This window comes from Eublepharis macularius, chromosome 4 (genome assembly GCF_028583425.1).
Source record: "Eublepharis macularius isolate TG4126 chromosome 4, MPM_Emac_v1.0, whole genome shotgun sequence".
In the NCBI taxonomy this organism is placed as follows: Eukaryota; Metazoa; Chordata; class Lepidosauria; order Squamata; family Eublepharidae; genus Eublepharis; species Eublepharis macularius.
This window is the reverse complement of record NC_072793.1, coordinates 63,524,921-63,551,499: the sequence shown is the minus strand read 5'-3', so window position 1 is coordinate 63,551,499 and position 26,579 is coordinate 63,524,921. Positions and strand designations below refer to the sequence as shown.

Genomic DNA, 26,579 nt, shown 5'->3' with positions numbered 1-26,579 from the left:
GGGAAAGGGGGTAGGGTAGGCAAAAGGATTTTGTGATTTATAAGAATGAAAAGGTGAATACACTTTGGTTAACTAAGTTCTGGGAGACCCAAGTTCAAATCCCTGTTCAACCACAGAAGCACACTGGGTGTCTTTGGTCCAATCACAGCCTAAACTACCTTGCAGGGTTGTTATGAGGATAAAATGCAGTAGAGAAAAACTATGTAACCTGCTTTGGCTCCCTATTGGGGAGAAAGGCAGGGTATAAAACAAGTAAAATAAATAAGATGCCATGAGAACACCAACTTTTTTGGCTTTTGCATATTTATTTAACTATCTCCCCATCTGTTAGTTGTTGTAGATTTTCTGGGCTGTATGGCCGTGGTCTTGGCATTGTAGTTCCTGATGTTTCACCAGCAGCTGTGACTGGCATCTTCAGAGGTGTAGCACTGAAAGACAGAGATCTCTCAGTGTCAATGTGTTGGCACCTCTGAAGATGCCAGTCAAAGCTGCTGGTGAAACGTCAGGAACTACAATGCCAAGACCACGGCCATACAGCCCAGAAAATCTACAACAACTAATGTTCTCCAGCCGTGAAAGCCTTCAACAGTTTATCTTCCCATCTGTCTTAGATTTTTACTTCACCTTTCTTCCAAGGAGTTCAGTGCATCACAGACAGGTTTCCCCTTCTCATAATGACCGTGATGCAAGGGACTGACTGGCCCAAGTTCACTCATGCTTCTTGACAGAATGACAGTGTGAAGAAGAATCATCCTGGTCTCCCAGTCAGGCTCCAACCACCACTCAAGCTTTATAGATTTTGTATTGTCGATGTATTGTCGAAGGCTTTCACGGCCAGAGAACGATGGTTGTTGTGGGTTTTCCGGGCTGTATTGCCGTGGTCTTGGCATTGTAGTTCCTGACGTTTCGCCAGCAGCTGTGGCTGGCATCTTCAGAGGTGTAGCACCAAAAGACAGAGATCTCTCAGTGTCACAGTGTGGAAAAGATGTAGGTCATTATAGATTTTGCTCATGAGAACACAGGTGATTCGATTAAAATAAGAATGGGAGTGGCTTGGTAGAACAACTGCAAGGATACAAATGGGCTGAAAAATCATGAAAATTCTTGAATTATAGAAAGAACACATTCTGCACTTTTATGTTAGTGTGACTCTTAAATCGACTTGTCAAAAGCTGGCTAGATTTCAGAATATCTGAATTAGATTCAGAAGTGATGGAAACAGGATCTAATTTCTTTGTACAAAAATGTTGGTAGCAAGCCTCAAGGAAACCCAGGCATCCCCTGCCCCTCATTTGAACCTGGCCTTTATGGCTTCCTCTGTCTTTCCTTGTCTACATAGAAGGGTTACAATAACTACACTTTTTTAAAATGCTTTTTGAGCAAGCAGGTGCATATTCCAACAGGAAAAAACCCTCTCTCTCTTTTCCCTCCCTTTCCCTTCCTCTCTCTGAAAGAGGGGTATGTTTAATTATGAAAGGCCCCTTCTTGGTTGTAATCCCTTTCCAGTTCGGTTCCTTGGCCGGATAAATCCCTTAACCGTGTTGTCGTTCCTTATTTATTGATTGGAGGTATTTGGGGTTTAATTGAGCAAGTCGGTCGTGGCCCAGGGCAGGAGTGGCGCTACATGAGCAATTAAATCTGATTAGTCGGAGCCCTTTAAGCCCCAGCTGGGTGATTGATAACCGAGACCGGCATTCCTCAATTGACTCGCTACATCAAAAAGGAGGCTTAGCCGAGCAATGCAGGAGCCCGGCGTGAAAAACAGCGACAGAGTTGGGCAGATTAGACTTTTAAAGGAGCTGCTCTGAAGGGCGCGGGGAGAGACTGAGGGCGCGATCCGCCCATAAAACAAACCCTTCGCGTCTCTTGTCTTTTCCCATCCAAAGTCTTTCTGCACTTTCAAAGAACCGGCAAAAGGGAAGCGCCTGCATCGCGGACCGGCAGAGGCTCCCGCACGCTCCCCTGGGAACTGAACCCTGCCCATAAAGCTGTCGACTGTCTGTTAGGAGGGTTTGTTCCGTCGTCTGAGCCTTTCCCCGCCCGTTTAAGAAATAAGCTTTCCCGGGCCAAGACTCCATTCATCCCAATGACTGGAGCACCGCTCTGAGAACAGGACAAGCCGGCCACTGATGGCAACTGTATGGAGATCCCCCTCTCCACTTGCCCTCCCTGCTCCGTTTCCTCGGCTCCCCTGCGCACCCCCGTCCCCTCTTGTCACCCCTCCTGCACAAGAGTCAGCAGCTGGTGCCCCTTGCCCTGACTCAGGGATGCCCATCCTTTCCAGGCCCAAGACCGTGTGCGCAGGCGTGGGCTTTGATCTGAGTCACACACGTAGCAACCCGGGAGGAATCCCAATGATGAGAATGTCGGGAGGCCTGTTGGCAAAGACCCCTTCGCCTACTGAAAAAAGGATAGGAAACAGTTGTTCACTGCGGCCCTTAAGGGCAGGACGAGGAGTGATGAGTTGCACTGCAGGGGTGGTGAGTTAGTACTGTCGATGCAATGTGAGCAGCCTCCGAAGCCATGAATATCACATCTCCCTTCCACACACCGCAGTTTTTTGGGGGGACGCTTCAGATCTGTAAGCAGGCACTTGAAAAATGCGTGTAGCGAATGCCTGTGTGAACGCTTCCAAGCAGCCATTCAGACAGAGGTTGCTACTCAGTTTGACGCATCACACAGAGAGCTGGGCCTGGCAGCCTCTCTTCGAGGAAAAGCCAGCATTGTGTGAAACCAGGATGCTTGAAATATGGGCTGCTCTGCTTCTTCGGCATCAAGCTGAACGACAGCCTTTGAGTTTGTTTCTGACTAGAGGTCCACGTGGGCAACCTGAGGACAGCCTTGAAAAATATACATCTGGTTAGGAAATGTATTTCGCCGTTCTGAATTTTGCTGTAATTAATGGAGGAACTTTACTGGTTTACAGAGGAAATATAAGCAGGTCTATTCAGAATCCTAGTGAAATCTTCTCACTGGGGCTTGCTAGGAAAATGTCCTCTGGATTGCGCTGATAATAATAATAACAATAACATTGATTTATATACCGCCCTTCAGGACAACTTAACACCCACTCAGAGCTGTTTACAAAGTATGTTATTATTTATCCCCACAACAAAACACCCTGTGAGGTGGGTGGGGCTGAGAGAGCTCCAAGAAGCTGTGACTGATCCAAGGTCACCCAGCTGGCTTCAAGTGGAGGAGCGGGGAATCTCTCCAGATTAGAGCCCGGCGCTCTTAACCACTACACCAAACTTGTCCTGTGAGGCTGAGAGTCGTCTTTTCAGTGGTTTATGATTCCAACACAAGTTTCCCTTGTATCCCCTTCTTCACACCCAAATCCTCCATGAATTATGTGGTGAATGTTACTTGCTATCTAGCAGTACTGTTCTGCTACTTTATACATATTTGATCTGCTACTTTATATATATATATTGATCGTATTTTAGAATTACCTAGAAATGTATAGTTATTTGTTTTCTTCATTTATACCCCACCATTGTCCCCAGGATGAACCCATTACACCATTCTTCTGTCCTCCATTTTATTCTCACAATAACACCTCTGCAAGGTAAATTAGGCTGAGTGTGTGACTGGCCCAAGGTCCCCAGAGAGCTTCCATGGCAGAGCAGGGATTCCCTGGATCTCCCAGATCCCAGTCCAACACTCTAACCACTACACTACACTGACTCTGGACAGACATGCCAAAGACAAGGCAGTCTGAAGTCTTTATGCCTGGTGTGAGATCTGTTGGAGGAAAGGACTTTTCCCTCTCAGCTCTGTCTTTAGAGTGTCAGACTAGGGTTTGAGAGACCCAGGTTCAAATCTCTGCTCTGCCATGGAAGCTTGCTGGGTGACCTTGGGCCACTCACATACTCTCAGCCCAGCCCACCTCAGAGTGTAAAATGGAAGAGAGCAGAATGAAGTAAGCTGCTTTGAGCCACATCAGGGGGGGAAAGTGGGGTATAAATGGTTGCTGGTGCTAGAAATCAAATCACAGCTCCTACAAGAGTGATATGTAATATGGGCCTCCAGGGGTGAGTGTAATTTGCCATTGACGCTTTTGAAAGGTTTTGTACACAGGAATGGATCTAATGAAAATACAGACATTGCCTAAGAAACAGCATGACACATCACTTCCCTCAAGCATTACTTTTCCTGCATTATGGTAATTCCTCATGATAACTAAAGCGAACCTCCATGTACAGAAGCAGTATATCACTGGATACGGGATGGTAGAGGAAAAACAAGGGGAGACCCTCACCAACTTGTCCTGTTTTTGAGGTTTCTCGGTGATCTGGTTGGTCACTGTTAGGAACAGAACCCTGAGCCAGCAAGTATGCTCTTAAGCCCTTCTTCACGAGAATACATAGCATGGATCTTCAATTGGGTGGCACTTCAACATCAACTGCACTGGCCTGAAAATTTCCCATGCCAAGCTGAAGAACAAAGCATGTAGTGTACCCATCACTTCTACCACACCAAAACGCTGGCAATAGTCTGTGCCTGAAAGTTTCCCCACCTGGTTGCCATAATATATCGCAGACAGGCAGCTTAAAGAGTTGCTATCCATGCAGTCAACACACCTAGCTGCTTTATACTGACTCAAAGCATGGGTCTATCAAGGTCAGTATTGGGTACTCTGCCTGGCAGTAGCAAGAAAGGTCTTTCCTTTTAACCAGAGGTGCCTGGGACTCAACCTGGAACTCCTTCTGCTCTACCACGGAACCAGGGCCCCACCCAAAGTGAGGAATGCAGGTGGCGGCAGCACTAAATCACACCTGCAGGCAGATCGGTCCACTTACAGCCGAATATGCGAACCGAGCCCATTGAAAAAAACCCGGTGTTTTGAGGTGATGGGGAAGTTCTCTCGGGAAGGGCCACTCCACACCCGCAAGATCACTTGACCCTGCCTCCGAGAAGGACGAAGAGGCTCGAACTCCCCCTGGGGGCCTCCTAACAGCACGCTCCTCTCGGGTCCGGACGTGAAAATCTGCAGCCTCGGCATCTGATTGTGAAACTCCGCTTCTCTTTTCCCCTCTACGCGGCCTGATTAGGCCGAGGGAGAAGCCGCCTCCTTTAACTAAGGATCAAAAAAGCAACAGGAGAGCAGGGGGGCGGGGGCGGAGGGCGTCAGCGGGAGCCGGCCCTCGCCAAAGCCTTCCGCCCCCGTCGGCTTTCCTATGAACCCCCTCCCCGCCCGGGAGTCCCAGCCACTGTCTTAATTAGTGCAACCACCCATGAAAAGCCGGGTTCGCAAGCCGCATTAGTTGCCCCTGTGTGAAACAGCAACAAGGCCTATAAACAATGGTTAGCTTGGCCTCTTGCCTCTGGTAAATTACACAGCATTAAAAAATAATGCTTTTCATATTAGGCAGTAATTAAAGGTTGGGACAGCTTGAAAACAAGAGCGAGGGGGGGCCGAATCAAAGAAAATATAAAAATGTTCTTTCAAGAGTTATGGGAGGCTAATAAAGTCTGTCTGTTCGAGAGAACCACTTTGCCCCCAGCTACAGCCAAACTGGAGCCGCGGCAATTGCCTCTCAATAAGATAATGATATTCCTTTCTCTGCTATTAAAAGGCTCCCCGTGCAAACTTAAAATGATTTATTTAATTTAAGAAATTATGAGGTGTAACTTCAAAGCGTAAGCCGTTAGTAATGGAAAACACCAGGTTGTTTCAAATTATAATAATAATTGTTTGGAATACACTGACATCAAAGTGCTTTCATCACCAAATAAAATATAGCCCAGACCCCAAGATCCAGGGGAGTTTATTGAGTAGACATTTGTGCGCGCGCGCGCGTGAGTGTGTTTATTATTTCCTTATCAAGAGACATTATTTTAGCAGCTCCTTTTCTCAGCTTTGAAGTTTTGACAGTCTTAAATTAGCTTTATTGCATTTTTTGGCTCACCGATGGGAGATTATCTTGGCTGCTTATTTTTCATTCTGATCGGGGCATTTTTTTTCCCTCCTCCCCTCCCTCCCCTCGCTGTTTCCAGGGGACTCGAGTTTGTTATTTAACACAGCACCTTGATAGCCTAGAACTGGCTATTCACAGTCATTAAAAATCAAATAACTCTCCTCTATTTTTTTAAAAAGTTTCTAAAACAATCCATTACACGTCTGGGAAAATACTCTTATTGAAAACAAACTTCGGGCTAAAACGCTGGCATAATCAACTTAATAATAAAAAGGCAGTGCATATTTTAAAGAAAAGAGGGGGTTGCTTTTACGAATTTACTTACTCAAAACACAGCCATCTTTTTCAACAAAAGGAGTGTGTCTTTTGTGCCAAGAACTTTTTCGCCGTCAAACTATGGGAGACTGCTTTAATTTCCTTGAACAGCATTATAAACCAACTTGTGTATGTGCCTGACGCTCCACTCGGACCCAGGTCGACCTGAAAGATCTCAGGAGAACGCCCGCACTCGCCGGCATTTCTAAAATTGCCGCAGCTTTATAGACCACGATTTCCACTTAAAGCAGCAGGGAGGGGATTTCCTTGGGTTGTTAAGTAGTAGTGGTTTGATGGAAAGTTGCGTCCCTGTCCTCTGTCTGTGTGTTTGTGCAACTTGTTGGGAAGAGCACCAGAGAACTGCAACCCACGTCGTGCCTTTAGTGGGGAACTCTGGATTTGCCATTCCAGTAGGTATGGGCCCCCCCTCTCTGGTGGTGTTCACATGGAAGACCAAATAGGCAATACAGCCCAGTCCCCTGATGCTAACTGGGAAGAAAGTCCCACTGTGTTGAACAGGCCTTATCCCCTTGTGTTTTAGGATTGCATCCGACACCTCGGAACTAGAAGTCTGAACTAGACGTTTGGGGACATCTTTAGAATACTTCTGGGCCTTCACCCCCCCCCCCCCAAGTCTAAAGACTGTTCAGCGAAAAGAGCTGGAAATAAGCTCCATTCAGACCAGCTGGAATGGCTTTCGAGAAATTGTAACCAGGATCTGTACAGCATCGGAAGTCATTTGCGCGCTGAGCCTAAACAGATTTACTTGCAAGAAAGTCCCGTTGCGATCAATGGGACGGATATTCTCCGGTAATGGCTTTAGCCGGCAGAGCCCCACCGCCTTTCCATTTCGCTTGTCAGTTTCCCTCCTCTTTCGGAGGCTGGGCTCTTCTGCTAGGCAGATAAAGCTACAGCACATGGATTCTTTTAGTCATCCTTCACTTGCACTGATTATTTTCTGAAATAAGTAAGAATGTATGGATATGCAGAGCTGTAGACTTTCATGGAAGTAAGTCCCATTTGCCTTTATTTCTGACTAAATTCGTATAGGATCGGGCTGTCAGAGCTTCAGATTCTGCTCCTGGCTTCACATTTTGTATTTCCTCTATTTCTAGGGTTTATTTATTTCCTTTACAATTGTATAGAACTTTTGTATATAGAATCACACACAGCGCACTCACAAATGGATTTGCCCTTGTCAGGCTACAATCCTCTGAGCTCATTCGCTCTCCAGACACGCTCATTTGCACTGTAAGGCCAACATACCCTTACTAGAGAGTAAGATAGTCATGATCTGCTTGGGTGGCCTTGAGGAAACTAGTGTCTGTTCGTGTTTCTGCGATTCTTCCTCCTGGTCTGTATGTGTGTGTGTGGGGGGGGGGGATCAGAGAACCCTCGAGGAGTCTGGCGGTGGGGTGGGGTTCCACTAAAAGCAATCCAGAGCAATACCTCCATACCTGGGTGTTCACCCATATGCATAATTATGGGCAGTGAACTTCGGCTGAGGGCTGACCCAAGGGAGTTCTGACTCTGGAAAGCTCATCCCTTGGAACTCTAGTGGGTCTTTAAGGTGCTGCGGGACCCGAATCTTGCTCACATGACAGAACGGGGCTCAGAGGGAGATCGCCCATGCTCCAGAGCGCAAGAGACACGGGCCGTCTGCACGTGACGTTCCGGGGAGGGGTTCCCATCCGAGTAATCAGACCCATTCCGATGGGAGCTATTAGGCAGACAGAGAGCAAGGCAGCTTTATTATGAGCAGGTCTACCCAGAATGCCGTTCTTGCTCCCGGGAAAATGCTCTTAGGATTGTACTATTCCTCTTCCAAAATGCAAACAGTACTCCCGTTTTTCAGAAAAGTCTAGGTTTCCAACAACACTTATTTATTTGACTTATATAGGATCTGGATGTGGAAGAAGTACTTACTTCCATATACATTCTGTATAAATCCCACTGTTTTCATCTGTATTTGTGTGCCTACAGGATGCAATAGGTGAAACCTGTGCGTTCCGAATTAGCTTTATCATTTTTTTGCTTCTGTCACTAGGATCCGTACGAATTATATACGGTGCTATTTGGGTCATATTTGCAATCAGGTACACTAGCAATCCTATGGATTAGCCAACTCGAATTCCGATTCCAGACGCTTGTCGGGGGCTCCCTTCCTTCCCTCTCTGTCCTGAGCTTTGGTGGCGACTCTGACCAACGTGAATGACAGCAGGAGCTGACGGGAAGATCCCCCTGTGCCTTGGCACTCAAGACACGCCGCTGCTGCCAGAGTAAATAGCTTGAAACTGACTGGAAAGCCCCCCCCCCCCATAGGTTTACCGCGCTCAGGGCTCCGATGCCTGCCGACGACGACGGGCATTCAGAGGGGGAAGGCTTGGGATAGTCATTCCTTCTAAAATTACTATTCTTGCTGGCTCCACAACCCTCGATGCAGGTGGGACAGAAGCGCATTTTTTTTCCTGTGCACATTTGGAACACGAGCTTCCGAGTAAACCTGCCCTGGATCGGGCTGCCCAGGCTTAAAGGAAACTGACTGTTTCGCGCCTCCCAGGCCCTCGGCACGTTCGAGTGTTAATTACAATGGGCCAGAATCTGGTCAGCACATTTTCTCCGATCAGTCACTCCTCCATTCATTGAAAGCCAGCGAGGACGTTCAGAGCTGATGAAAGGCCCTGGAATCAGACGACAGCCTGGAGCTTGTGCCGAGGAAAGACGTTTGCCCACATTGGGGCAACAGGAGCTTCCAGGAAGTCTGCAATTCAGTATAAACAGTAAGACACACACACACACACCGAACGGGACCGACTGACTTCTGCGTAAGGTGAGCATGCTTCGGGCCGGAGGTCAAGGCATGGGAACGCCTCTTGAGCCCAACTGCCAGGCTGCAGTCCTATATGTGGGCCTTCAGGTGGCATAGGGCCAGCCGATCCCTGGGAGATGAGTGAGCCTGGACCGGACCGGACCTCGCCTCTGTCTACCCCCGAGGCACACACCGCGGGTTGGCGGTGGGCTGCTCCGCGCGTGGCAGGGACTCCTCGCCAAACCACATTTTCCAAGCCAGGCCCGGGCTGAGCTGGACGGAGCCCCGGTGGCAGCTCCGCTTCGCCCTCCTTCAAGAGCAGGAGACCCCGGGGATTGACGAGGAAATGTGGCAACATGAAACGCAGGCTGCAGCGCGTCGGCGGGCCGGGCCCGGAGAGCCCATTCCTAAGTGTTTGTGTCAACAGCTCCTCGGCGGGGCAAGTCGGAGCCCCGGGAGCCGGGCGCGGGGGGTGCATTTCTGCCGGCGGCGCGGCCAGACTCCGCTCATCGGGTTGGAATTTGGAAGGCTCCCAACCATTTTTCACGCCGCGGATGTTTTCTCCTTCCTTTCGAAACGTCGAGTATTTATTGCTCCAATTAAGATTCGCTTTCTGTCGGATTTTTTCAAGTTTTCCTTTCTAGCTCGGATGCCAACCAGGAACTCGTCTCAGTCGGATTCCGCGCGCCCCCCCCCCTTAATAATTGCATCTGTTTTGTGTTAAAAACTACTACAGGAACAATTTAACTTATGCATTCAAATCACCTCTCCCTCCCCTCCCCCAAGCCGGTTTCCCAGCTTCTTACAAAAGCTTGGGGTGGGGTGGAGGGTAACGAGACAGCGCCGTTTCCGCGAGTTCTGTATGTAATTGATTCCGTTTACACGCATCCAGCGAGCTGCCTCCGGCGCACCTCCCATTAGCCCTGTGATGAAATCGCACCTTTTAAAAAAATGACACCTCCCTCTCGTAAAACATAATATTCAATTAACTCGGCCTCTCTGAAAGCTTCGATTGGATCAGGCTAATAAATCGGGCGCCGGGTGAAACTCCAGTGACTGTCTGTGCTACAAGGGGCGGGAGGGGGACTTCGAGACGAGAGTTTCTCCCTTCAACACCCCTGGCCCTCTGCAATAAATCTGCAGCCCCTTGCAAGATCCCTCCCGACGCCCTCAAAGCTCCTTTGCCCGAAGAATTTCCAGCGCGCAGATTTCCTGGTAATCCCTGACGCTGGTTGATTTATGCCCCCAAACGGCGGCTTTATAAGCCTCCGCAGGCTCGCTGCTGCTTCTTTTTTCAAAGGGCATTAAGGATCATTGGTCTCTCTACTGAGTTAAGGCAACTCTTCCTTCTAAAGAGAAGGGGGGGGGAGTTTCCTACAGTCTAAAGAGAGCTAAATCGGTGGTTGTAGTTTGGTGACTTTTGCAGCGCTTGGTAAACGCACGCATTCTTAAACCTCTGCAACCTCCTTGGCCTACCGAGGTCGTAAGAAACTTACTCCACGCTGTTGAGAGTCGCCTGATAGATATTTAACGGGTCAAGTTTTAACGATGGGGGCGCCATAATCTTACTCCAGGGTGGACCTCTTGGCTCCATCACCTGCGGGGTGTAGCTCCGAGGCCAGGAGGTGGAGGAGCTACAGAACCGCAGGTGACGCCTCTGTCACCAAGCCAGGAGCTGCCCTCTGTCCGCATCAGCAGCTACAAGAAGGGATGTGACACTGAGCTGGCACAGAGCCTGCCGGAGGCGCTGGACATGCTGGGGAAACAGTCTTCTGTGTCCCTGACGGACTCCCCCGCCGAAACACGCCAGTCGATCGGACTGGAAAATGCTAAGAATCATAATAAAGAATACTAAGTATCATCGTCATAATAAAGAATCAAATCGGACCACAGTCCTGGCAGAATTCTCCAGCCATTTCCTCTCCTCGGACCCTGAGAGATGCTTGCAGCTCCCCGAGGGTTGCCGTTGTTATTCACATCAGCCGAGCCCTCGTCCCGGGCGCATGGAAATCGCCACGCCCACAGCTTCGAGGCAGGAAGCACTTTGGGGGATGCAAAAAGCACCCCTGCCCTAGAAAGTTCAAACGGGCAAACTGGGTCGGTGGGAATGAACCATTCTGTGAAGCAGCAGCAACCAGTTGTCTGGACTTCGCTAGTTATCGCTAGTTAGCTATACATATCATTCCCTCCCGAGGGAGGAAGGCAAAGCTTCAGGCAATATTCACAAACTCCAGAGCATTACATTAATCGACATACCACAAATGTTGGAAGCCCGCTGTAGCTCCCATAAGGTCCCTTCAGGCAAGTCTTGGCTTGCCATTTCCTTGTGTTCAGGCCATTTCAAGTTGGCAGGAGTCAGACCCCCAGTACTACTTCGGATGGACTGCCTAGACTGGTCCATCAAAGAGAGTAAATTCAGATTTTCATTACTTTTGATTGAACCAGGATCTCTCTTTGACTCAGGCCACTAGGAAAATGTCTTTGCAGCCTACTCCCTGGTATAATCAGCCAGTATCTGTAGAAATCTCATGGATAAAGGAAGAAACTGGTACGCTATTATCAAAAGTTGGTACATAATAAAGGTGCCAAAGCAGCATTAAATAAAAGGGAGAGGTTAAAACATTTGGCTTTTTATTTGGAATGTATGATTAACATTTTTACATTGACTGCTTACTGAAGGTTGGCTTTTCTTCAGAGTGGAGTTTAAGAAGAATGGAAATTGAGCAAATAAAGGAAGCTTGAAAAATGATAATTCTGAGTATTTCTTTGATCTTAACTCCCTCAAAAAGGCAGAAATGGTGTTTGATTTTTTTTAAAATAAAAAGAACTCCAAGTACTGACAAACCCACACACAATTAAACAAGTTTTTTTTAATTTAATTCTAAATAAAAGATAAGAAATAATAAATCTTCAATAAAATATATAAAATTGTACAAGGCATCCCTTTCAAAGGGATTTTAATAGGCTGGGGGTAAAGGGGTGGAACTGGGCAGAACTCACAAAACAGCCTGTAGCAGGGAGGGAGGGGATCTTGTGGTTTCTTTCCTTGATAACATCCTGGAGAAGTCCAGTCTTCAACAATCCACATCCTCCATAACCATTTTACCACAAGGTTTAGCCATAGCAATAATAATAAAACAATCAGAATAATACAGTGGGACCCTTCCTTCCTAAAATGAAAATAAGGAGAAGGGGGTCCTTTTGCTGTTGTGGGCGGCACTATCTTGTTCCCATAGGTTTGCTGGGTCTACGGGTCTTTCAAGAAATGTTCAAGCATAATTCATCTTTATAAGCTTATAATGGTTAAAGCACATATGATGTCAATAAAAATGAAACGGCGCTGCAACATGGTTTTGATAGTCTCTCAGCACACACAGACACACACTCACACACAATTCGGAAAAGCAATGTCTTTTTTCATACCTCTATCTTATTTTTGCCGAGACATTAAACAGCTAAGTGTAAATGGTCTTGAGTAAGTGGCAAGGGAGAACAGGATCCAGGCAAGGCTTCTACAAGCTGCCTCCTTCTGTTGCTGTTGCACACAACATACTCATCCCGGCATATTCTAAAACCAAGAATAATCTGTGAACTAAAGATCAGCAAAATCCTTAGTGACATCACTTCTTCCCATGGTACTTCTTATACCTCTTCCACTGGATCTGTCCCATTTATTTCAGCTCTAGAGCAAATATTTGAGAATTGCAGTTTTAAATAACTATATTCTAAAACCTAGGCATTGGCTTACTGGACCGGACCAAGGCTCAGCTAGTCCAGCATTTTTCACCCCCCATATTCCATCTTCTTTAGTTTAAGGAATGCAGTGGAAGGTAAGGCTCATGCGGAACAACAGAAAACAGTTTGCCCTGTTTTACCTCTGTTTCTCGGAACCTTGCTTCCAAAGTAGGTATTATAAGCAAAACTCATTTGCCAGTACATCTTTAAGCTTCCTCTACCCAGTCAAACAACAAAGTGAAGCCTGCATTCCTTCACACATATACACTTAAATGGGAGTAAGTGCCATCGAATACAGTGGAACTTACTTCTGAGAAAATATGCATAGGATTGGTCTGCAAACTGCTCACTGTAAAGGACAAACTGTTCCTACTTTTAATAGCCCCAAGTCTCTATTCCAATGGGAATGTCATAGGGAAAAAATATGCCTTGCAAACACACAATTTACGATTGCTCCCCCCTCCCCCCATGCAGTATACAAACAAACTATATTCATTTAAGTATTCAGGAAAAAAAAAACCACCTTTCTTTCAGGATCAGTTTCTGAGAGTTGATATCACACCTGGCTGGTTCCCCAACCTGCAGAATACAGGCTCTGCTTTTACTTTCAAACTCCTATATACTTGGTAAGGCACATACAAGCATGCAGGAAAATGACCAGTATTGGTTTTTTGTACTGCACTCTTGGATGGGACAAGATCCACCAGGAAGTCTATTGCATTGCCGCTACTCTTGCCAATCTTCTTACGATAAATGGTACATACTATATCCGACAGGAGTAGCATAGAGTCCTACGGGCGGGATGGGAAGCACAGGTCTATGAAAGGGATACGACGTTCCATAGAGTGAAGCAGCCTGGATGGGGGAGTTGATGGGGAAAGGGAGGCTGAAGCCAGAAGGCAACATGGGCTTGGCAGCCATTTTTAACTTCTCCAGCTCAGCTTCCTGCAGTCTCTTTGCCTTGGCCCTCCGGTTTTGGAACCAGATTTTGACTTGGGTCTCTGTGAGGTTAAGAGAGCTGGAGAACTCAGCTCTTTCAGCAATTGAGAGGTATTGCTTCTGACGGAATTTGCGCTCTAAAGCCAGCAGCTGAGAGGTGGTAAAAGGTGTGCGGGGCTTCCGATTGGTCTTGTGTTTTCTCAGTGTACAGGCTGTGGGGCTCAGGTGTCCTGTAAATGAAAACAAAGATCAGTTACCACCAAAAAAAAGTATGAACAATACCTATCAAAAGTTAGACAGACACCAGAATGCAAACTCTATCATGATGGAGAGGAAAACACATAACACATTCAGATTGTGAGTTATCTTTTTTTCTTTCAAAACTGGAAAATACTACTACTGTATTACGCTATTGCTTATAACTTATTATCAGTTCACAACACAAATGTTCGAAGCACAGCTTTAGCAAAATCTGTGAATGTTCACACAGGATCAATGAAAGGATCCAGTCAAATTGGTGCATTCTTCACTATTGTTGATCTCTTTAACTAGAATATTCCACTTACGTTACAACATTTTCACTTGTATTGTGTAAAGCTTTCAAATCTAATGAAAACAGCCACTCAAAGCTTGCTTTTTTCCCCTTGATAGTGGAGTTGGGAACTATTCCAGTATCTCTGACAGCTGTTTCACACATTATTACACAGTAGCAAAGCTGGCTTTGCTGTCGAGTGTGCACTCGGCGGGGAGCTGCAACTAATCCAGACTCCCTGATGGGTGCTACGGAAGGATACATGTGCGAGTCACATTCACACTTTAAAACAAGGACTAAAAACAGAAGACCAATGTGTTAAACCTTTACGAAACATCCCTGATCCAGTTACAAGTGGTTCAAAACTGGTAAGGCTGCAAGATGTGTCTGTGTGCTGGGAGGAGGGGTGTTATTTCTTGTGCTAAGGCACATGTCTCACATCAGCAGGAATCCAGTGGGCAACCCACATGTTTCTGTTAAGGGTTTCAAATGGTAGTCAGAATGGTGCCATATCCTAGATAGTAGTTAGGCTACCATGATTATATCAAATGTGTGCCAGAATGAAACCACCACCACCATCACTATGGGAACGACATTGTCCACAATGTTCTTGAGATAGTATTGTTACTTTCAGCTGTATCTCCCTGGAAGTACTCAAGCTTTTGCAGCAAGCCGTCCTGCCCTTCACCCAGATGAATGTGGCAAAGATGGTTTTGATGGAGGGGAAGGGTTGACAACCACCTGTATTTTCTGCCCACATTCTGCACATGGTCTTCTCAGTGAGAAGGTCTGCACCAGTTAAGAACACCTACAAACATCCCTTTACAATATGGCGTGCATCCGAAGAACCAAAGAGGTCTACAGATCATTATTGGAACAGAAAATTGAAGTGGAACTAATTCGTAAAAGAACAGACTTAGAAATCTGAGTCTCGGAAGAGATAAATGCATCTCCAACCATTACTTGCTGGGGTTTATGCACTGAATGAGATCTTTGATCAGGAATTTGAGTTGAAACTTTGCCTAAGGACACTGAAGTAGGTCTGGGCAGGGACTCCTCCCTGTCTTTGTGCACTACTAAAGCTTTCAATGAAATCTATGATAGACTTGTGATCTGTGAGCAAAGAGTTGACTGTCCGGCTTCCTCCATCTCAAATTCCTATATTCCCAGCCAAAGATAACACCAAGGGAAAGGCAGGCTGACATGTTAAGTCAACATACAGCCTTTATGGTATGTGTTAAAACTTATAGATACATAACTACGAAACATTTGTAGCTAATAGTCATTCCATTACAACTCTGTAATTTACACAGCAATGGTCCAAACTTTCTTTAGCACTATCATAGTAGCAGGATTTGGGGGGGGGGGCGGGGTTTCAACAATATTACAAGGAAAACAAATGAAACTGAAGTAACTGCTTTTATTCTAGTATCAAGACCTTGAAATACTCAACAGGGACAGTGAATTCACTGGGACTTAACCTCTAAATGTTTGCACTGAACATCACACAGTGTGCTCCTACAGGGAGTTACTCCAGTTTGTCAATTGGGATCAATGTACTTAGACTAGAGAAACTCTACTAGGATTGCACAGATAATGTTAAATAGAAACTGATTATGAAAGACGTTTTATCTGGAAGATTTACATGAAAGATTAAGAAGCATACCAACCTGCAAGAGTTAAAATCACTGATATTATTCAGAATATAGTAGAAACTGATAGGCACTTCTAGTCTTTAAAAAGGACTTCGGTGAATATAAAATATAGTACATCCTATGAACAAGTATAGAATAAATGCAGTTTGAATCAGGGTGGCCTTCATCTAAATATAGAAGCTTAGGGTCGGTTTGTTAGTTAAACTTTACCTGTAAGCCTCAAAGTAGTTCAGAGTAAAAAATGTTCTGAATAGTCAATGATGGGGATGTTATTGGAAACCCTGAGCAAGGTTTGTAACTAGAAAGCTAATTTCTGTGGTGACGACTACTAGATTAGAATTTTCTCAAAATACAAAATATCATTCTGCAAATTGTGAATGACTTGTTTATCAGCTGTGAGATGTTTTTGACATAGTGATTGTGGAGATGTTATTTATAATGCAACTTCAGTAGAACATATTTCACATTTTGATATGTTTAGAAAACTATTTTCTATACCTCCCTAAGAGCTGTTAAAGTCAAGAGATCTTCAGATGTGTAGTTAAAAATGTTTAAGGTTTTATGAAGAAACAAAGGCATGCTAAATTCCTTTAAAAGGGACAATACAGGAAGCAATGGCATAATGTTCCATTTCATTTTTATATTCCATAATCTATGGAGTTATTTTGATGCTGTTCTACCCAAGTTGGTCATATCTACTCCTTTCTACTATTACTTATTTCTCTTTCAACTTCTTTTAAACACTACCCCCATATTTCTTCTGTCACATACTACATTTTTTTTAAAAAAAACGACTGAAAGCCCCGAGGTTTGCTTTATTATATGCATGCTACAGTGTTTTAAATAGTAACTAACTGGTAAGGCATTCTCTGTCATTCATACCACACATTTCTAGTTTAAAAAATAATCCTATTTCCCCAGATAACTTTTAAATTAGCCTAGTTCATTATCAAAGGAAGATGCATTCTCACCAAGGAACCAATTTTCCTTTACAAGGAAATGAATACATATGAGAGTTGTCAAGGCCTGAGGAATCAGCAAGAGGTTTGTAAGATTCTACAGTGATTTTGCAAGCTTTATAGATTCTGAAGAATAAAAATTCTACACTTTAGAAAGTGTTACTGTTATATTCCATCACTTCTCTTGACAAGAGCACATTAACTTTGGTGTTCCACTGAATTAAGTGAAACAGTTATGGAGGCGGGTATGTTCTTTTTATAGACATCATTTTAAGCAAAGTCATCTCCATGTCTGGAAACCCCCAAGGTAATTAAAAGGCTACAAATGCGAGTAAGAGGAATAACGTGGAATACATATTACAAAATAGCAACAAGTTATTCTATGAAGATTTAGAATACCCAGCAGTTTTGATGGCATAGGAAAACTCGCCAGCACCTCCTGCTACTATTCAGATTGAGAATTATCACCAGGTTTTGATGGTTGAGGGGAAATGGCTACAAGGCAGCAATCCTAAGCATACATAACTGGGAGTAGGTCCCCCTGAACTAAATGGATGGGCGTCTGCTTAAATTTGCCTAGAACTGGGCTACAGGCCTTCTATGGCTACAAGCTACTGTACTCTCACTTGGGACAATTTAAATCAGTGGGATATTTCCTCAATAAACACACACAGGCTCCACCGGGAGGACAAGAAACTGTATACAAGGAATGGGATAATAGACCTTGAATTCTTTCCATAAAGGCTACATTGGAAAAGAAAAGAAAAACAGAAATAGGAAGACAGGCATTAGGATAGCAACACTTTTTATGCTTCCAACAGGAAAAGCCCCTTTTTGAGGATTTGGGAACTAACAATGTATACTTTGATCCTAACAACACTTGGAAGTTTTCAGAAGTTTATTTTTAATCTTCTGTCACTAGATTCCTGCATATCCTAAATTTTAACTTGAAAAGAATTTAGCTATGTTAGCCTTCTGCTCCAATAAGGCAGAAATGATAAATTTACTGTTAAAAGTTCATGCTAGAATGGAAAGGAACATTGTGTCATCTTTGCATGAAAGTGGACTTTATTGTCTGTTATCTGGAACTGGATAGAACCATTGTTCGGTTGTACAGTATAACTGCCATTATTATATGTCTTCTTTTGAAATATAACCTTAGACTCAGAATTAATATACTTAAAGTTGCTATTATTATCTGATCCTGGCTGCAAACTATTTAATTACTTGGAAGCATCATTTAAAGCAATGGGATAGGTTATTGTATCATTTACTCCCTATATATCCTAAATATAAGATGAAACTGGGGGAGAATATAGGTCGTTTTATATATGTACTCATGCTGCCGCAGCCTTATCCAAGGAAAATGGCATCAAAATTGAGGGCCGAAGTGCTGAACGTAAAAGAGAAACTGGACAGGTCAAGAGCAAGATTCTGGTCCAGTAGCACCCCAAAGACCAGCTAGATTTCCAGGGTATGAATTTTCGGGAGTCAAATCCCTGAGCTAAAATAAGGAAATGGTTTAGTAAAGATGTGAAAATCCAGATTCCAGGAAACGGACGTGAGAATGTTCGAAACCGGAGGCAAGTTTGGCCCCGGAGTATGGCGGGACAAGAGCTCTTCGGTGAGCACCGGGGAGCTGAGGGCGGCTGCTCTGCCAGTATCGATCCGCCGGAGCAACGCCGACCGTTCTAAGGCTGAAGGAGCCTTTTCAGCTGTGTTTCAGTTATTCTCGTCCTGCGCTGCGTCCGGAGATGCCGGCCACGGCTGGTGGGCCGCACTTCACAGACCCGCAGGAAGGGAAGAGACGGAAACCTTGAGGTGCGCGCCGGAGCCTCCAGGCAGCCAGGCGTCTGCTGACAGGTGCACAAGAGCGAGCCCCGGAAGGCGACGCCACTCTCGCGTCCCTCTCCCGAAGGGCAAAGCCCGCGGTTCTGCCTAACCGCATGCCTGGCCGGCACACAGCGCCGAAGCTCCTTCCCAGCCCCTTTTCAAGCCGAGAGCCCACCACAGGGGCCGACCCCCAGCGCAAGCGCGTACTGCGCCGTCCTTTTTCAAGAGTTTCATACAGTTCGGTGAAAATGGGGTCTAAGCGGATGGGAATCCCAAGGGCAATGGGCGTCTCGTGGGGCAGTCCCAGACCCGTGTTAAAAACGCCCGCCGCGAGAAGACTTTGTCCGTAGAGCCGATAGAGGATTATTTATAAACAAAAAGAGGAATTGAACGTTTCGCTCCAAGCAGCACAGCCGCACTGTTCAGGGGACATGATCGCCGCTCTCCCCCACCCCGAAAATCTACCGCAGTTTCCCAAGAGCCGCCTGCCCCGGGCCCAAACCGCGGGTTCCAGCTCCAGATTCCTTCCCAGCGTTCACCCTCCCGGGAGTGGAAGCTCCGCGCGGGCAAGGGCGAGTCTTCGCGCCCCGTCCTCCCCCTCCTCACCCACCCCGATTCCTTCCAGGCTCTCCCGCCCCTCTCGGCCCCCGATCCCACGCTCACTTGGGGGAGGGGAGTATCTGCCGGCCTCCGGGATCCACGACGAGCCATCCTCGGAATTCTCGGATTTAACCGACGCGGTCTCGAAGGTCTTTGTAAGCCCGCCGGGGCTGGGAGCTTCCCTGGAGCCGTGGCCGGGCAAGAGCAGGGGCCTGGACGTGCCCAGGCCGGCCCCCTCCAGGCCTCCGCAGGCCTCTCGGGGGTGCTTCTTGTCGGACATGAGCGCTTCCACGCTGAAAGGCAGGCTGGAGACCTTGACTTTGCGAGGGTCCTCGGCCCCAGCAGCGGGGCCCTCTTCGTCCGAGGAGAAAACCTCCTTCGCCTTGGTAGGAGAAGACATCGCGGCGCGCCCGCCCAACGCCGCCGCCGCCGCCGCCTTTCGCTCCGGTCAGTTCAAGCAGCCGCTCGCTCCGGACGCGCCCGCTCCGCTCGCATCAGCCCCAACAGCCCCGCAACTTTTTTTCCTCCCCTTTTTTGGGAGACTTCTGGCTGTTTCCTCCTTTGGGAAGTTGAGTAAGCGCGGCCGGGCCAATGAGAGAGGCGTTGGGCGGTGACGTCAGGCGATGACTCATGCGATTGGCTCCGAACGGCTCGGAGCATAGATTCTTTTTTTCCTTTTAAATAAATTAGAAGTTAATGACATGGGCAGCGAGCGGAGCCGTGTTATTAGGGCGCTTTCCAGCGCTGTAACTCTGCCAAAACAGGAAAGTCACTGGAGTAATTAGGGCTGATGAGATGAAGAGGAAATTCTGAGAGCGCGGAGCCCCCGGCCCGCCCGCCCGCGCCTAAAAAAAATCTAAGCACCAAGGTCTGCCAGGAAGCCCCTTCACTAAAGCCGGGGCGGCGGGGGCTTTCGAAATGGATGTCTTCAGTACACGATCAAAGCCCACCTCGTGTTTGGCGTGAGCCCCACAATGATCCCCAAAGGTCTTCTGAGGCCCGCCAGCAGATTCGCGCTTCCTTAGGAGACAAGAGTTGTGTCAGCCGCAGCGAATGCTGGTGGGAGATCGTAGGAAGGGATGGCACGAGAGAAACTGAACGTTTCACTTCCAGGTTACTGAGTGAATCGAGAAAGCCGAGGCTCGGTTGGTGGTGGAGGCCCCTCGCCAAAGACCTTGGCTAGCGGAGCCCTCTGGTTCCGGGACACCGGGGAAATTAATGGAGGGCGCGCCGCTGGTTTCGCAGAAGGCCCTCCAATGTCGCCCAGTCCCTTAATCCAGAGGATGGGTTAGACGTGCCTGATCTACAGCTGGGGTGGGGGGGGGAGTCTCCGACCCCAAACTCTGGCTGCGCCATCAGATGCCGCAAACCCAATTAGTTGAATGGATCGCTTTAACAATAAGGAAGGATTCCCCCAACCCCGCCCCCCGTTCACTTCTCCCCTGAAACTATGTCTGCGAACCAATTAAATGCCCGAGAGAGAAAGAGGTTGCTTTAAAAAAACCGATTTATGTTGCTAATGTAATTTGCAGGCGCCTAGTCCTTGATGACAAACAGATGCATTTGCAAGAAGCCGGCGGAGTCTGAGTCTCGGCTCCTTCATCTGCGAGCGCATCAAACAGCCCGGAGGACTACAGCGCTGTCCCACTTTACAACTTTAGACTATTAAAGCGAACAAGGTGCATTAATGTAATGGGAAGGCATTTCAATTACCACCCCGAGAAAAGCAAATCATTTGGCCTGCATAATTAATTTAATCTCGTAATGATAGCTGTTTAATTAGCTGTTGATAACCATTGTTGTTGCCATTACATCGTTCGGGCTGGGGAAGGGAACAGAACTCTTCCTTTAAGAACAAGCCTGATACAGAGTGAAAGTTCTGGTCTGTTTAGTTCTTTAGATTTTTTTTAAAAATCATTGAAGATCTCTAGTCTAACACTCCTCTTCTAGCCATTTCTTTGAATGGTGCTGTTGGACCCGTATCTTGCTCTTCGACTGCAGACCAGCAGGGCTTACTCACCTGAAACTGACTTCCGAGTTTCCAATGGCTGGGTTAGAATCGGTGCATTCACCTACCCAGCTTTCCTGCACTAGGAAGGTACTAGATCTCCCCGATAGGCCCATTCAAGAACTTTATTTTCATGTGCGTGTGTGTAGTTGATACTAGAAAATACGTTTTAGAAATGTACCTAATTCTCGCAACGCTTAGAAACCGAATCTGAGTATTCTGGATGTCTTTGGGGCCCCGGGAGTTCCCCTTTTGTGTCGCTCAAGGTATTCCTCGCTATTCCAGTTTCTGCCTCCCCAACTTTTGGTGCGCTCCTCGGCCTTGGAACAGACCACATTGCCCCGAAATCACATCTTCTCCAGATAGGCTGCGAATTCTCTCCTGCATGATCATTGATGCTACTGGGGGATGATTTAATAATTTGACAGACAAGGTACTGAAAATTACTATGTGCTTGCGCAGCTTCCAGACTTCGGACTACAAGGGACATTTGCGCTCCTCTGCGCTGTCTGGACCCATTCCGACCCATCCAAGTCTCTGGCCCTAAACCGGAAGCCATCCCTTGGAATAAAGGGAAGAACTGACCGTCCTCTGGGTATGATTCCGCTCCCACTGAGACCGTGGCAGAGTTCCCATTTATTTTAATGCAGCTGCTTGGCGACGCCTTTACAGGGCCATGCCCGCGAAAGAGCAGGGGCTCCGGGTGCAAGAAAAATGCTGTGACTGCAATCCTACGAACTCTTACACCGGCATTGTATCCAGTGGTACTCGCAGTGCAATTCTAAACATGAACACGCACAAGTAAACCCTATTGAGTGCCATGAGATTTACTCCCTAGTTAGTGTCTATAGGATTGGAGCCAAAGCTCAGAGTAAACATACAAGATGCTAGGGAATGTTTCTCATATGCAAAAGGAGAAGAAATAAAAGAATACAGATGTCCTTTATTATAATGGAACTTACTTAAAAGTCTGCAAACTCAAATCAGCAGCGCTCCAGTTTTCCATCACTCCCGTCAGGTTCTCGCAATCGCTTGGCAAATGCTCAAGTCTCTTAACCAAATAACCACTTACCAGTGACCCCTTCCTCTCATATCCCCCACCTCAAAATCACTGACTACTGACTTCAGGCCAAATCTTCACCTTAGCATAGCAACCTAAACGGCATCGTGTTTGGCATTACTTCCCAAAAGTAATTCCAGGCACTGTGGATCACTGAAAAATATTTGGGGGAGATTAAAACTAACTCTGCCCCTTCAACGCCCTCCCAATGAGCCCCTCGTTTTTTAAAAATCCTACAGATTTTAAAATGTGCAAAGTGAATCGGGCAGGGGATTTAAAAGGAGCCTCATTGTCCGGCGGCGTTGAAAAGGAAGGAATCTTATAGGAGCAGAAATCTGTACCTTGATTCTCCTCCCCTTAATGACAGGTAAATGAGAATTGATGAAAATAAAGAAACAATGTGTGTAAACAGGGAACAATGAAGCGCTAGTGCCGCTCGGCCAAGTGCTACAGATAATTACACCGAATCAATGCAACGTTTCTACCTCGGAAGAATGGGAACAGGCTTGAGGTCAGGTCACGGTGATCTGGTTTTACAGAGGTGAGTAGCACGTTTTCAGAGGGACACATGAATTCCTTTGGGTGGCCTTAGAGACCCGCGACCTTTTCCCCCCTTTACCTGTTTTTGGTGTGATGCTCGAATTAAGGTAAAGTGCTTGATTTTAAATCTTACTTGCTGCTACTCCGTCCGCACATTTCTTGAAAAAAAGTCTCCTTGATTTCAGTAGGCCAGTGTGGATTTTTATTTTCTTTCAAAGTTATTGATAGAGCTGTTTAGGGGGCTGAAATTATGCTTGTGTCTCTCATTACTTATCATTTTTCTACATCTACATTTGTGGTGTCCTGCCATATACTGTCCGAGCGCCACTGAATGCAATGGGCAAGCTTCATAGGAAGAAAGTATATAACTGCGGCTTTGGGTCGTTATTCCTTGATCAGGTCAGAAACAGGTCTGTTTGGAAGCTGTGTATTTATTTATTTGTTTCCAGCCTTTCCCGCTGAGACTCAAGGCGGATCACAATATATAAAACAATGTTATCAGTCCTATACAATAGGACTAGGAGTCCAAAGGCAGAACAACAGTGGAAGGAGGGAAAATATCAGGTATGGTATAGCAGAAACCATGAAGAAAATGGAATTACAAAAGTAGAAGACAAAGCGATAAGAGCAGGATAAAACATCCAATAAACCTTAGAAGAGACCATGCTCCTGCTCCTCTTAGAAAGAAACATTCCGCTCCAGTGCAGCCTTATTCCCTTTATCAAAATGCCCTTCTCGAACAATTCTGTTTTACAGAATCTCTGGAATGCTGGAAGTGTGGGAGCTCTCCTGGCCGCGTCAAGCAGGCCATTCTACAAGGCGTGTGGAGGGGCAGAGGTCGGTCTTACTCCTTGGGTTGATGTCAGTGAAATTTACTTCCCGGCCTGCCACATTTCCAAAAGCTTCGGCATAGCAGAATGGTGGGTAAAGCTGTATAGTGAATATGTATTTCACATCGATAAGATGCCTAAACAAATTTTCTTGGAAGCGAGTTCCTTTGAGTTATTTTTAGAGGAATGCGTGTCCAAGTTAAGCGGGTAGCCGAGTTGGTCTGCTGTCCAAGAGCAAGCTCTGGGTCCAACAGCACCTTAAAGACCAACTAGACGGGATTCTCTAGAACTCACACCTTGGAAATCTCGTTGGTTTTTAAAGTGCTATTGGACCGATTCTTAGTCTTCAAGAGTCTAGGATCACAACTGCTAAGCTTTACGGGGCATTTCCCTGGTCTGCCAAGTTGGCTGGCTGGTATCAGGGTGGAAGATGGCACGTTGCAGTGTTAAGACTTGGGATGAAGATCTCGCTGGTAACCTGCGAGCGTCATGCCTACTAGGCCCACTGGCCACCAGGTCCACAATGTTATTTACGCTGCAGCCCTGCCCGCACTTACTTGAGAGTCAGCCCTCTTTCATACAGTGGGGCTGACTTTTGAGGAACCACCTGCATGGAAGCAAACCTGGATTTAAGGAATAAGGGGAAATATCCTTTTTAAAAAATCTGTGCTAGAATTTGGGGGAAGACTGCAAGCTAACACCTTCAAGGAAACAGAAGACACGCGAATATAACTGAGCACCGATCCACGAACTTTCTATTCCAGAAAATGTTTATTTATTCCAACTCGCAAGGACCACCTGCGTTCCAAATTGAAAAGCACTGAAATGATTCCAGCACATTCTGGAGTGCTTGAAGTGTATTTAATCCCTACAACAAGTCCTAGAAGGAGCTGGGCTCTTCAGCCACCGGGGATCTGTGCACTTTGTTGACCCCCACCCCCTAAGTGGTTCTGGAGACCGAGATGTTGCTTTGCATGACCCCATCGAATCTGCGAAGACTCCCAGCCAGATCCTCCAGTCGAGGACAGTGAGGAGAGACTGGCGACCCTCGAGGGAGAGTATGGGTCTGGGCAGGGAAGCGCCTGCGTACCCTAGCCCATAGCCAGTGATCTGCACCCGAATGTATGTGCAAAGGAGAGACCGCTGGAACAAGCCCTAGACCGATCACAGACGGAGGACCCTCGCGCAGTAGCTGAGTCAGGGGTCTTTTGCGCCCAGCTCTTTCTCCCAGGGGTGCCTCGGCAGTTCCCACCGCAGCCCCACGATGCCCCTACCCTCCCTTCAGCCAAGGGGCGACCCCCTCCCTTGGCCAGGGCCAATGACACCAGCTGGGAAATATGCGCCCTGTTGCCGAGACTCCGGCAGGAGCAGGAGGGGGAGAGAGAGGAGGAAGAGGGCGGGAGAGACGTTGCAGACAAACTGAGGCTGTTTGCAGGCGCCAGCAGCGGAGAGATGAAAGAGAAACTCCTGGGGGAAGTGGCTGTGCAGTTTGACCGGCTCCAGCGAGAGCAGAAGCGGCCGCCCGTCCCAGGCAGCCCAGCCCCGCCCCGCAACCCCCATCCTCCCCACCCCAGGGCAGCCTCAGCCGCTGCCGCCGCCTGCCCACTCGCCTTACCTTCCTGCTCTCTCGCCCCAGAGGAGGAGCCAAGAGCCCATCGGCTGGCTCAGCCGCCCCGTGATGACTCTATCAGGCCTGACATCAGAGGGATGAAAGGAGGAGGACGTCTTTGTTGATGAGGACGGCGATAATTATTCTCTTATTGTTAGGAAATACATTTAATAAGCAAAGAAGGCCCACGCCCGTTGCCAGGCGAAAGCGGCTAATCGCTGCTTGCTGCCCTTCGGATTCGGAACATCTTCACCAGTCAGTGTCCAAAGGGGGACGGGGGTGGAGAACCGAATCTGGTTCAGGAAACCAAAGGACCGCGCTCCTAATCCCTTCATGAATGGGAATGAAAAGGACCGCCCGCTATCCAGCAAACTACCCCCCCCCCCCTTTCCAAACGTTATCGTTTCCCAGCGGTTTTGCAAGAAATAAATTCTACCAAATTATTAAAAGGAGATGCTTTGCATTCTTTCTGCCCCTCCCACTGTTTGCTTTGAGACAGGGATTGAAGGATCGCGGTACTCAATTTCGCTGCAAGCGATAGAACCTCCCGCCCCCCCCCTTTGGATCGGGTCCCCCCGACGCTTCCTACAGAAGCAGACATCGCCCCCCCCCCCTTCCCTTAAAGGATTCGAGTTCTCAGTCAGGTCTTAACTTAAGGCTTTTGCATATGTTCACGATCAGATTGTACGAAAGTAGTTTATTTGAAGTGCGTTTGTTGTGGTTCTTTTCTTTCTTGTATCTCAGCAGTATTATATATCGCTCTGTCAGAAGCAAACAAAACACAGGGATTTTAAGTCTATGACAATGCCACCCGATCCTATGTTTGTCCACTCGGAAGTAAGTAATTGCGCAGTGGATTGCAACCGTAACAGCAACAACAGTCAGGGAACAGAGGCAGGCGAGTTGGCCTGAGATGCAGAGGCTCCTAAAGAATCACGGAGCCCAGACGGGGAAAGGGGCAACCTTTTCATCCCCTTACTTGGAAAATGATCCCATTTTAAAACTTCGGGCAGTATGAATTCAGTTTGAGATATAATAATAGATAGTTAATAATAATAGCTGTGGCATTAGCCTAATTTAAAATTGCGAATTTCTAATAAGGAAAAAAGTCATCTATTTTCCCTTCTTCGGAGGTGAGAACCTGGCTGCAAACTCATGGACTGAAATTAACTAAAGATCAGCGGTCTTCGCAGATGCAATTAAATGATTAGACAAGTTTCCCAAGAACCTGGAT

At 46.9% G+C, this 26,579-nt stretch overlaps 1 protein-coding gene across 1 annotated transcript; it reads right to left on the bottom strand.

Annotated features, from left to right (window-relative positions):
• Nucleotides 1-11,663: 11,663 nt before the first annotated feature.
• Nucleotides 11,664-19,814, bottom strand: MSX2 (msh homeobox 2). Its single transcript, XM_054977234.1, has 2 exons — nucleotides 19,362-19,814; nucleotides 11,664-13,949 (listed from the first exon to the last, which is right to left on the bottom strand). Exons 1-2 carry the CDS (start codon nucleotides 19,696-19,698, stop codon nucleotides 13,525-13,527), a joined length of 762 nt encoding a protein of 253 aa, XP_054833209.1. The 5' UTR covers nucleotides 19,699-19,814; the 3' UTR covers nucleotides 11,664-13,524.
• Between the last annotated feature and the right edge of the window lie 6,765 nt (nucleotides 19,815-26,579).